General features: G+C 42.6%; 2 protein-coding genes across 2 annotated transcripts in view; one reads left to right on the top strand and one right to left on the bottom strand.

The window, feature by feature from the left end:
* Positions 1–332: 332 nt before the first annotated feature.
* On the top strand, positions 333–2,215 carry LOC116842846 (adrenodoxin-like protein 2, mitochondrial). Its single transcript, XM_032812596.1, has 4 exons — positions 333–512; positions 1,024–1,136; positions 1,238–1,370; positions 1,769–2,215. The coding sequence occupies exons 1-4, from the start codon at positions 373–375 to the stop codon at positions 1,857–1,859; spliced, it is 477 nt and encodes a 158-aa protein (XP_032668487.1). The 5' UTR covers positions 333–372; the 3' UTR covers positions 1,860–2,215.
* A 313-nt stretch (positions 2,216–2,528) lies between these two features.
* Positions 2,529–13,015, bottom strand: part of LOC116842831 — a 44,261-nt gene continuing 33,774 nt past the window's right edge. The window contains exons 3-5 of the mRNA XM_032812568.1: positions 11,145–11,230; positions 9,877–10,001; positions 2,529–8,462 (exon numbers count right to left, since the gene is read on the bottom strand). Coding sequence (XP_032668459.1) covers positions 7,758–8,462; positions 9,877–10,001; positions 11,145–11,230 — 916 coding nt within the window. The 3' untranslated portion in view covers positions 2,529–7,757. The remainder of the gene's footprint in view (positions 8,463–9,876; positions 10,002–11,144; positions 11,231–13,015) is intronic.

The raw sequence follows: 13,015 nt of genomic DNA, 5'->3' as shown, positions 1-13,015 counted from the left end.
TTCAGAGGTGCCGCGGACGTATCACCTCAGTCGCCGAGCAGCCGCGTGACTCGTACGATCGAGGGGGAGAAAGTGCGACCGTCCTCGCTCATTCGTGTGTTTCGTAAGCCGTCGTTTCGCAAGTCGCTACGCAAAAACCAGTTATCTTTAACAAGCCCCGTTGTTACCCATTATTATCGCAGTGCATTACGGACAATTGCAAAATCGTTCCTATGTACATGCATTATTATGAGGCAGTGCGTTCTGACGTAGCACGGTCGAGTTTCCTTGTTGAACCACGCGACCTCGTCGGTCCGTCACCACGATACATTCCCTCCTGATACCCTAACGCGAGTACATCGAGCAGGGTACATCGACGTTCGTCAACAAGAAATGGCGTTTATGCAAAGACTGCAAGGACTGTCCAGATCGATGCTCCACGCTCTTGGTTCAAATTGCGTTAAGTTCAAGGCTAATCGGCAATCCCTCGCAAAAATTACTTCCACCACGCAGCCACTCTTCGAGAAGAAAGAGTGAGTAGAAAAATCCTAGATCAGCGTGCTACACGTTGCTTCCTCTTCGTTTTTCCTAAAAGAAAAATTAAACACTCGCACACTTAACAATATGCAAGATTTCCAACCCGACATGTTCAATTAATAAATCTATGAAATTTTAGTTTATCATGTATTTTTGGTGTTCTGTGAATTTATAGTCTTCACAAAAAGTTTTTCTTTTATATCGCTTCTTTTTTTTGACTGAACTACACATTTTCTATTTCTTTTAGCAAAGCATAGTGCTAAAACAATTAGTAGAATTGTCAGAACTGTTAACTATTTTAGCACCTTTCTCATTTGAGAGATGCATTCTAGTTTCAAGGAGGGAAAGTGCAATGTATTTTATCGCTACATTTGTTGGAGACTATGCTTCTTAAAAAGGATTTATTTTATTTTCTTATTCAACAGTTATATTAATATTATAACATATTGACAGGTATATGACAAGCAAATAACATAGAAATAAATAAATGTTGCATATTTTTTTCAGAATCAGTATAACATTTGTTAGGGCTAATGGAGAGAGAATAACAGCAAAAGGCAAAGAGGGAGATAGTATCTTAGATATTGTTGTGAATAATGAAGTTGATTTAGATGGCTACGGTATGAAAAATTCATCTCTGTCCAAATAATTTCTGTTCTCTTAATAATTACATATTTCCGTAACAAAATGTATAAACTACTGCTATTCTGCTTGTATACAGGTGCATGTGAAGGAACATTGACATGTAGTACATGTCATTTAATTCTCCCCAAAAAAGTTTACGATACTCTTCCAAATAAGCCTTCGGAAGAGGAGTTGGATATGTTGGACTTGGCATATGAACCAACTGACACGTAAGTTTAAAAAATCAATTCAAATTATATTTTTGCTAGTTGAGAAAGAAAAAAGAGATTTCTATGTATGAAAAAGCCATAAATAAAAAGGAACCAAATTTTACTTTATAATATCTCTATTGCATCTAAAGTAACTTCTATACCAGAAAACTTGGAATAAAATCTATCTTGAAACTTATCAAAGCCAAATATCTATCTAACCTCTCTGATCTGTTATTCAAATCTGTTTATTTAAATCAACTGTCTCAGTCCGTTCTTTTGACTACATTAGGCAACTTTTACTTTCTAAAGTTTCATGAGAATCATTGCCAAATGTACTAGTTAATCTATAAATCTAGTAAAAATCTAGTAAAAATTGTTATCGTTCGTCACAGTTGCATGAATATATTCAATTACAGATCGAGATTGGGATGCCAGATAATAATGACTAAGGAACTGGATGGTCTCGAAGTGCAAGTACCGGCTACCATTAACGACGCTAGGACATAACGAACAAGTATACTGTTAGTTCTATAAGGTATCTAATTGTCAAATATGGCTGATCTACTCCAGCTTTCAAATCAGCTCCGTATTTAGTAAAATTCAGTTACACATACATAGAAAAAAATCTCCGATAACGTAATTGCATCGGTCATAGCATAGCTAACAACACTATGCATAGAACGATAAGTAAGGACAAAGCCTCTTTGGGCTTTTATTGTTTATATTTTTTGTTAAAATCTATACATTGTACAAAATTGTATAAAAAATATTGTATACTATATAGAAACATGTTTATCCACAAAGTATGACTGAAGTTTAATAAGAGTTTTTTAATGCAAAAAAAATAAATTTTTCATTCGTGAGTTTCTCGGAAATAAGTTTCTTTAAGCATCGTGTTTGAGAAACAAATCCATTTTCTGCTGATATTGGTACTCAAGAATGAGAGCTTATCGAGCGCTATTTGAGAGGTATATCGCTGAAACGCGAGTCGCTATGTCATCCTCCGTTTTACATGTAATGGTATATGGTCGAATATCGACGTGTATACGAGAATATGCATTTTTTTTAGTGCAGACTCTAATCTAATCAGGAGGTCATGACGCGAGAGACGAACATCTTAAATCCATACCGATAGAACGGAATTTCAATTATTTTCATTAAATGTTGAATGCAGTGTCACACGATATTAATGCAATTTTATTATTGTCCGCAAAACAATATTGCCTAATATTCGGCGAGTTGGAACCGCAATGCGTTCCTCTCGCACAGATTGATGCGAACTCGTAGTGTGTGTATATGTTCATAATAATTTATTTTTCTTCTTCTCAATTAATTACATACCAGACATACATCTACTGTGTTATTACATAATTATCAGTACATAAAGCTAAAACACTTTTGTACTATGCGCGTTATATGTGGACCCAACAAATAACTTACTCGCTCGATTCAGTTATGTACTGTTACTTGCAAGATGCGTTATTGCTACACTACTTACAAACGCGGTGAAGTGTTTACATGTAATCTCGCTAGACGCGCAATTTACATATTTTCAGTTTTCTGCTCTGTCCGCGCGCGCGCTTTTTGTTCGAATACGTCACTACGATATATTTTCTCGTTATGTACATATACACTTAATCGAATCGTCTTTCAATTCGTGTGTCGACTCGATAGTCATAAGGGCGCGAGTATTCAATTATTCTCGTCCCCATTTTTTTTTACTCCGATTTATAAACTAGACATGAACCGCGAATGTCAGTGGGTTCTTTTGAAGCAGTTCGGCGATGGCTGAATGCCAGAATGTAAAATTACATGTCTACAAACGAATTTAGGTGTAATCTATCGATACAGAATTTCTGCAAAACACCATACATTTAGATATGTAAAAATACTCTCAATCATTTTCCGGGTCTTAAATGTCGATAGCGTGATTAAATTTCGAAACCTGCAAAACACACTAATCCATGATGTAAGTGCATTACGACATCTCCATAGGTTATCAAATGTCTTCTTACATAAGCTGTTACGTTGCATAATTCCCATCATGGTTCCGCACAACACCGTAAGTGGTAGAAGTTTTCTGTATTCTCTCCCCTTTTTTCTCTCATCTTTAATTATACAGGAAGTTACATTCCGAATGTTGTGGATATTGTAAGCATAAATATATACATGTACAAAGAGAGAGATAGAGAGAGAGAATGTAAAGATAAAATGTTAATGTTGAAACTCCACACATACGTGTTTGTGTGTGTGTGTGTGTGTGTGTGTGTGTGCAAGAAAACGAATATTAGTATATTTTCTGAAGAAGTATTTTGAAAACTGAGTGAAAATTGAAACGAGAATTGATAGTTTCATTCTTTTCGTCGAGATGATTCCAACAATAAGTAAAACACGTGGGATCAACTTAGTGATTATTATAGTCAAAACGGTCAACGAAGTTAGGTACTCTAAGGCCCGATTCCACCAACGTCGATTGGGCTTTGATCTGAGTTTAAGTCTTTATTTCAAATAGTTTAAACGCGGTTTAAGGCTTGATCGACATTAATGGAATCGGGCCTAAGGTGGTCGGTGCAGTGGCTAGCCATCGATCAGCAGTCTATGCGGTCGCGAATTCGAATTGCGACCAACTTGGTTTTATTTTTTTATTTTTTACGACTCAAATGGTCCGATGTGCGGTTATTTCGATGATCGAAACACATCGTAGATACTCCGAACGCTGTCCTGAGCTTATCAAAAATTGTCAATAATACGAGGACAAAGGAGACTTGTGTTGTTGCTCATCGACTTCATGTTGATGTAGACAAGATTGAGATCAACTTGCTGCCTATGTACAATCATTATAATGCTGAAATCTCATATGGGTTCTCTTCTCAAGAATTGAGATTATTCTGTCAATTCTATGATCTGATTGATTGATTTTGACTGTTATAATTACCGAGTTATCTATCGTTGGAATCGCCTTGATGAGGAGAATCGAATAAAATCACCAATTCCCGGTTCTAGTTTCGCTCAATTTTCAACATACTCCCTTTATACTTTTTTTAATCTTGAATTTTGTGAAACTTCTTTTTCATGTATCCTTGAATGTGTACATATAATTGAAGTTAATGCGATATATTAAAAAAGTGCACGAGCGAAGATGAAAGCTCTCGCACAACTGTCGCAAATATTTTATACTTATTTTTACGTACTGCAACTATGATCCCTTTGTTTTAGTATATATTCCTTCACGACTCTGCGCGAGCACTCCCGCGCCGCGGTATATAATGATATAAAAATATAAACCTAATTCTAAGTATGCTTAAATCTAGATTCATAGCAGCCCTTACTGTATAGCTCGTTACTTTTAGCCTATAAAACGCACCGATTGTTTTACGTTTAAAGGAAACGTAATCATGTATTTAATTCATAAATTATGCAACGCATAGATTCTTTTTTCTTTTCGTTCAAGGGCTCGAAGTTTGACGAACTCATTCGGCCAATTATTTTTTTACGGATCGATGGCAAAGAGATTAATGAACATTCAGATTTATATCTTGTGGTATATCGAGTGGCATTCGAGGCCCGCTCTCGTTCTTGAGACTCTTTGTTTTTCTCACTTACATAGGATATGCTACTCATCTCATATTAATTACCCGCTCCTTTCTTTCTCATTCTCTCCCGTTTCTTTTTTATTCCCTAATTTTAATCGAGATATTTAAACCTCCTTACGCGGGCATAAACTTGATTCTGCCACTGTGTCGAGTTCGCAAATTTCAAGCATCTCGCAAGGCGATTTACGAGATAAAGTACACGATGTTCTGAACTTTCTTTTATTGCTAAAAGTGCCTCTATAAAAGTGGTTTATAAGCCTTCTGACTCTAGGAGTGGCTATAAGTCACTCCTAGAGGCGCCTTTAGCAATAAAAGAGAGTTCAGAATATGGACCTATACATTTCTCTTTTTCTCTGGAAATTAGTCCATTCAATATCTATAATAGACAAATATGAAACATCGTGTTTTCGAATTAATCTCGAAACGAATCTATTCAACACTTTAGATTTTCTTCACTCCCTTTTCGTATATCGCCTTAATCAACGGCACGATTATGCGATAGCCAGAATTCTAAAGTCTTATGCTTCCGTGTAAACGAAAGTAACCTAGGACTAGAGGTTTTGCAAGATAAGTACAACTAATACTAACATTATACTAATAATAATCGAAAAAACATGGCAAGATTCACATACGTGCCAATTTCTCGTCTCTTCTAGATTTATCACGCATCGAAAGTATTGGCTGCGCTGTTTCAAGTTTACTTAAAAAAAAAAAAAAAGAAAAAATTGTACCCGATTATTACAATTTTTCTACGGACAATCGCGGCTCTTGGCAAGCATCGAAATGCAATTTCGCGCGGTTTTGCGCCGAACGATTGCTTTTCCTTGAATCGTTATTAACCGCGCGAGCTTTTATCTCACCTGATACAACACGAGAGGCGTCGCACGCTCGCTGCGACAGAATTGTACTACGTTATTATGTATATTTATTTACGAGACGCATAATGTATAAAATACATTCGATGCGAAGGAATTTTTTCATCGGAACTGTGCGCAACAGGTTACCGAAACCTGTTGCTGCCCTCGATGATTTCACGGGGTGTGTGTGTACAGGCCGTGTCGGATAAAAGCGTAAATCGGCAAGTTTTGTTCGGCGAGATCGACGCGGCGGAATTTCTCCGAAGAATATTATGTACAGCGGCTGTATGTACGCGGTTCCTCGGAACGCGCTGTAAAGGCGATCGGGGCGAAACCTGCTTGAGAAAATCGTAATTGGTAGCGATATGCAAAAGAATGTAGCTCGTCAAGGTCAACAGGAACTAACACTACCGACAAGTCATTAAATCATGTTAGCTACAATACTAGCAGGATCAAGACACCACAGACTCCGACTATGCGAGAACGTATCGGCGGGAAAGAGAAGAAAAAGAAGAAGAAGAACATACATCGGGTAATACTGGTTGGTTGATGACCCAAGTTTGTAAAGGCGGTCAGCGGCTTAGAGTGTACAGATTCCAAGACTGTGGTGCGAGGTTTATCGTCGCTAATCGCCGGAATATGCGCGATAAACAAACGGAGTCTGCGAGATAAACAGACGCGCGGCTGACGAAATCTCGCCCGAAGAACATTTAACGACGCTTCTCGGCTTATCAACAACAGCGCGGATCATTGCCATTCGTGACTTTATATCATTGATATGATATAATGCTCACTACCGAATAATAACTCTATCGATACAAAATAAAATCTTAGGCGCGTGTACACGTAAACGTTACGATTCATTTGTGCAGATTTAATATTTCACAAATTTAATATCTAATGTCTCATTCTCGCGGCATACCATCGGAGTTTGTTGAACCTAATTTTAGTTTTTCAATTTCTTTTTTTCTACACTCTTAGCTACGAGGTTTGACATTACATAAAGCCTATTTTTTTCTGAGAGGTCTTGCAAAGATTAGAGATTCTTTTGAATAGATTAAAACTCACATTCTTCATCTTGCAATAGCCATACAGTACGGTATTCCGTACTGAGAATTACGAAGAATTTAGCGAGAAGATCCAGTTTCAGATGCATTTGCCTCGTAATTAGCTGCGTGGCCGATAATTGTTAGATTCACCTAAAAATACGCTCGAGATATGTCGTTGAATTCAATTCCCATCAAATATTCTATTCATGCGTAACTGTTATGAATCGCGATCAAACAAAATATACGCGAGAATTCGTCGGTCCGGCGTCTTAGCTTTCGGCGATTCGTGTTGCGGGCGTTACAAAGGGCGCAAAGCGCTTCTCTCTCTCGGGCCCTTAATCGCCGCGCGCTCACTCACACCACTGCGTCGCGTTCAAGCGCGGTTAAGTCCGGGACTAAGTCCGCACCGTGCGCGCACGAACCCCGAATAAATTGCCCGGCAACAGGTCGCTCCGATTTCTGGGCGGCGTTTTCCCGGAGATCGCGTCGTACATTATTCACGGTTTCTTTCGACATTTTGGTCCCTTCCTATAAATCAACACCGGCTTTAGCCAGTGCAAGAGGGCTGGAGTACACGAATTCATGACTTAGATTATTTCTGTTGTATGCGGTCGTTGACGCTAACACACTCTCAAATGAAGATCTCTCGGACTGTCAACTCTGGATCTCCAGAGAGAGCAAGAGAGAGAGAGAGTCCGAGAGAGTCTCCTCTACTTCAGTACGGTACTTCTTATAGGCTTCGCCTAGTACTCTTGGCGAACGTCTTCGTGTGCAATGTCTCTGCAAACGTTTACAACGTGAATCTAACGAGGCTTACGCTAATAGGCTTTTTTCGATCAGCCAGAGACACGCTGTCGAGTAGGCTCTTGATTTCTCGAAGACCCGTTTACTCGCGACATCCCGTCTCTAGACGAGAGTGGACAATTCGTGGGGACTGTTGGTGGTAGCGGCACTGCTCAGGTCGAGCGTGGCCGTCGGCAGACCGGGGCTGACGCTGCCGCTGGTCTCGCGCGGCAAGTGCTGCGACCTGTTGAGCTTGCCGCTGCCACCTCCGCCGCCGTTTCCGCCGCTGCCGCCGCCGCCGCCGCCGCCGCCGCCGCCGCCGCCACCACCGCCAGGACTCGGCGGTGACCGGTCGCCGGGCGTCGTCGGCGGTGTGGCGGTAACGACGCCACCACCGCCACCGCTGCGATGGCTCAAATGGTTATGCTGCGAGGACGCCTGCGGCGACGACAGCAGCAACGGCGGCGACATGGACACGTGCCGCTGATGATGATGATGATGCTGATGTAGATGCTGATAATGATGCAGGCCGCGAGTCGATTGGGCCAGGCTGGCGGTCGAATGGGTGGTCGCCGGGCCGCCGATCTTGGTGCCGGTGTGAAGCGTCGACAGCGTCGACGGTCGCAGCTGCAGCTGCTGATGATGGTGGTGATGATGTTGCTGCTGTTGCGGATGATGCTGCTGCTGATGGTGTTGTTGCGAGTGCTGCGAATGCGCCGGCTGGTGCGACTGCTGGTGCTGCAGCTGCAGTTGCTGCTGACGCTGCAAGTGCGCCGCGGCCGCCTCGCACTGTTCGCGGGCCAGCGCCTTCACCGCGTTCGTCTTCTCCTGCGAATCATACGAGATGTGAGGTCATTCGGCGGTCTCTCGTGCGGGGCTACCTGTTTCTCGCTCCCGTCGAGAGAGGATGTCGAGGAGGCTCGGCACTCTCTCTCTCTCTCTCTCTCTCTTTCTCTCTCTCTCTCTCTTGGGACATAGAGTGTTTGAGGAATTCGCGCTAACAGGACGGGTGTCGTCTCGTGAGCGTGAGCGTGAGCGTTTGTACGTTCGTCCGTCCGTGCGTGCGTGACAGGAATTAGGAGGTCAGTGTCATTGACGTTGGAGACGTACGGCGCGGGTATCGGACGCGACGAGAACGGCAATACTAACTGCCGTTGGAGTGATTCTTAACGCATTTTCGATTAACGGTATTGTAACATGAAGGTAAGGCAGGTAATGCGTCTAATTCTAACGGAACGTCAGGAACATTCTTTCGGACGAGTTACTCTTACGATCTCCGGCGGATTAGACCGCTGATGATTTACATTCCTCCTCGTCGTATTCATACGCGAATACTCGGCTCGAAGTTCAATGCTCGCTGGTCCTCTTTTTATTTTCTGTATCCCCATTAAGATCAAAGATAAGCCCGTTTATTAAATACAGGTATAATAGAGAAAGATCTCGGCTGCGAGGGGGACACTAAATAAGCGAGAAGAAACGTGGAGAGAAAGAGAGAGAGGAATCTTTCTCTCCCCCGTCGCGCAATTTATGTAACGGCGGAGTATCCGCGAAGTTTATCGTTGTATCGGCAGACGACGACGACGACGACGACGCCGGCGACGAGGAGGGCTGAGTTACAGAAATCTTCCGCTTAATTATACAATTACGCAACGCGAGGCGAAGTATCGTCTCGGAATCACGCGAGCGTAAGGTTTATCTGCTATCGGTCCTTCTCCCCGTGTTGAAAACTTGCGGCGAACACGTCGGTTCACACCCACCGTCTACTTCTCGCACACGCGTACCCACGCACGCACGCATGCACGCACTCACGCACACATATGCACACACACATACGCACGTGTATAGTACGCACGACATCCCGCGCGTACGGATCCAGTTTGGAATCGAATTACACGGTAGAATGATCACCGACGTAAATAATAGCGTGATAATGACATCGATCGTTGCGGGATATGCTAATAAGGTACGGCGGGGGGAGATTAAGAGTGCAGAGCGGCGGCAGGGGGCGGGGGAGAGGAGGGATGTGTGCAGTCCGCTGCATCGTCGGCTCGTGAAATACGAGAAAATAAAGAGAGGCGGACTGCCTCTACGACGAAGATCCGTATATCGCGATGATCGAAAGAATTCGCACGCCGTTAGGCCGCCGGCCTTAAGGGAGGGACGGAGGAGCAGGAGTGAGGCCAGGCGAGAGCGGGCGGAGGAGAGTGAACGTAAAAAATGCATTTCCAGGCGGCGTACTCACTCTCTGCCATACGAAGACGTTGTGGACCATGGCGCACCCGCAGAACACGATGCCGAGGCCGATGAAGACCGACGTGACGATCGCCGGCGTCGAGTGGAACTGGATGAACGTGTACAGGATCATGCCTACGGATCGCACGTGAACGGAATTAATATATCGCAGCGAGACAGAGCTGATACAAGCGAGCGCGAGTACTCGCGATTAGAGACGCGCGGAATCATTAGCTCGTTAGCGAGGGCATCGGAACTACTGACGTGGGGGGGTATCAAGGCAACAGGTGCGCGATGAGAGTTATGATGAATTTATGTGTAATTTGCACATGGGTAGACAAACATCTTCCTCTCGACCTCCACAGGTTCCGCGGATACTGAGAGGCGGAAGATGTCGGAAATCTTTTCCCGGTAATCTGTACACTGAGAAGAAAATACTTGAAAATTTACTTGAAAGTTTACTTCACAGGGATAAACTTATATATACCACAAGTAAATCCTTAAGAATTTCTTTTCTCGGTGTAGAGAGGTAATGATTCACGTCGATCTCGGCAGTTTCGATACCCGCTCACATGTCATAATTAAGATATAATAATGATAATATGTTTAATTTATAGTATTAATGAGAATATATATTATGCATATATACTCATAAATACACACACGCGTGCGCGCGCGACATTATACAGTGTGTCTTATTTTAAATAGGCCAGTCATATATCTCGAAAACTGATCCCGGCAGACAAAAATGTTTCAGACAAAATTTATAAGGTTTTGAGGGGGAAAAGGACGGTGATCAAGAATTTTAACTACAACCACATGGAAATCAACTTTGTTTTTTAAATAAAAAACAGTATGTTTTGTAGCAGATTCTTAAAAAAATTGTTCAATTCTGCGTAAAATCCCGAAGACGTATATAATCCAAGTCCAATAGTTTAGGAGTTATTTAGCAATGAAAAATGCGACTTTTCGTTAATTTCCACCAACAATGATGCGCGCGCGAATTTATGCAAGCGCTCGAGATATTCGGCTGGCCTGTTCAAAATGGAACACCCTGTGTATTATCACATTAATAATGATGATATATAAAATATATGAAACACGCACGCACACACATGAGGATATTAATATTTCATAAAACGAAGTTTCAGAAGCTTACGCTCTCCACTTGCACGGCCTTTCGCGGATAACAATCGCAATTACGCGGATCCTTCCGAACGCGGATCGGAGAACAAGATTCGAGCGATACGATAAATGAAGAAAGGGGTTCGTTCTCACCAGTTAAGAAGACCGGAATGCTAATGAAGAAACCTCCGACCGCGCACACGCGGCTGATGGACGATTTTTGCAGGTACTTGTTACTCCTGAAACAGAGGAAAGTCACCGGGCGAAGGTAAGTTTCGCGTGTCCATGATAATTGGGCGAGTTATAAAGGATTCGCGTTTCCCCACGTCTCGCGGAAGGGGGACATGCACGAATTGCCTGGGCCTCGTCGTTCCCGGCAATTATGATTCGCCGTGTAATTCTGCCCCTGCCTGTTCCTAGACCGCACTTATTACTTATTACGCGACAATTGCTACACTAATTGCAACACTAACCGCAGTGTTGTATTGTATATAAACTCGAACGTTCGCTTATAAAAAAGAAACCAAATATTTTGCAAATAAGTGATTTTTTTTGTATGTTTCATGGATCACATATTTTACAAATATTCGATTTTTATATAATGTGATATCATCAAATTATAATTTAATTTGGATTTTTCACCCCTATTAATTATCATTTTTATAATATACCTTCCTAATATGTCCGAATAGAAAAGAATTGAAATATCCTTGTCATTTGGAACGAAAGTTAAGAGATCTCAGATCTCCCCCGAGTGCAACGACACTTCGTATCCTTGGCACTTCGCAAGTCGCAAGAATATCTTACGTTCTTCGGGCGATATTGCATAATCGCGAAAGTGCAGCGCGATATGATCGGTACATAACGGTACATAATCTCCACAGATAACCCGCGCTTCTTTTTTTCTCTTTGTCTTCGTCCGGTATTTTGTCGTGTGCACGAGAAGGCGGCGATGCTCTCTTCTTTCTCTCTCTCCCTCCCTCTCTCTCTTTTTCTCTCTCGATCGAGTGCCTGTTACATACACCCCGACGAAAAAGAGCTGGACACGTCAAAACGAATTTATGGTCCCGACGGAAACACGGACCACTAGGTGTTTTTGTGGCGCAACTAATCTCTCATACGTCGCGGTCGCACTATGGTTAAGGAGCGCCCTCCGTCGTAATCATCCTCACGGTTCTCCATAAATAAAACGTTAGCCACAATGCTGCTAGGCGCGCGAGGCCGATAAAGACTATTACTTAAAGACCGCCTTTAACTCCTTCGGATTAGATCCACCAATTGGGATCCATCCGCGCTGTTTAACGGGAGTGCTTCAGTCAGACAAGATTTAAATGAATTATCCGAGGGCGGCTGAGCGGGGGAGAGAGAGACCGGGAGATACTCAATGATTGAATATAATTGAAATTTACGACAACACCAGTCGGGTTTGATTCGTGAGAGAATCCATAAATCGAGCTAACGTCGTCTTACTCACTTCCCGCATACAATTTTTCACATACAAAGATATGATGGATGATATCAAGATGTACAAGAGAGAATCGAGAAAATCTCGCTGTGAAAGGATCCTCTCCCATCTAAGGATTATATCCGAGAAACATCCTGACATGGAGACTTTCTTGTATGTAATGCGTATATACGGCGAGAATATCAAGTAATCAATGCGATCTTCACGTAAATTAATTACGGTTATGTTAATTCATCGAACAATGCGGCAACTCTATACTCTTGGAAATAAATTACCGGAATACCAGTCTACCGAACAATGGTACTTCTAATCGCTTCACATGACCCGCTCGTGCGTCTAAAGCGATCGTTGACCCCGAAAAGGGCGGTAGCAACGGCTGCGTGGGAATTCCTCATTGCGTCTTATAGATGATGCTCATTTAAAAGCGGCACGTAGACGAGGAGGATTCGTGAGTTTTTGCGGAGGAACGAGGCTCCCGATACAGAGAGACCGAGGGGACACGGCACGGTGATCGTGTCACCCGCGCGAGCGTGAGAGAAATTGTAAGGAAGCCGCGAGG

This window comes from Odontomachus brunneus, unplaced genomic scaffold (assembly GCF_010583005.1).
Source record: "Odontomachus brunneus isolate Ranch 3 - 2012 unplaced genomic scaffold, Obru_v1 Obru_scaffold_027, whole genome shotgun sequence".
Classification (NCBI taxonomy): Eukaryota; Metazoa; Arthropoda; class Insecta; order Hymenoptera; family Formicidae; genus Odontomachus; species Odontomachus brunneus.
Note: the sequence above shows the minus strand (reverse complement) of the source record. Positions and strands in the feature narration are given on the sequence as shown.

Bases quoted from the DNA above. Each gene is read 5' to 3' on its own strand.
- LOC116842846 (XM_032812596.1), top strand. From the start codon at position 373: ATGGCGTTTATGCAAAGACTGCAAGGACTGTCCAGATCGATGCTCCAC. The intron at 513-1,023 runs GTGAGTAGAAAA...TATTTTTTTCAG, and splicing joins CCACTCTTCGAGAAGAAAGA to AATCAGTATAACATTTGTTA. The intron at 1,371-1,768 runs GTAAGTTTAAAA...ATTCAATTACAG, and splicing joins GCATATGAACCAACTGACAC to ATCGAGATTGGGATGCCAGA.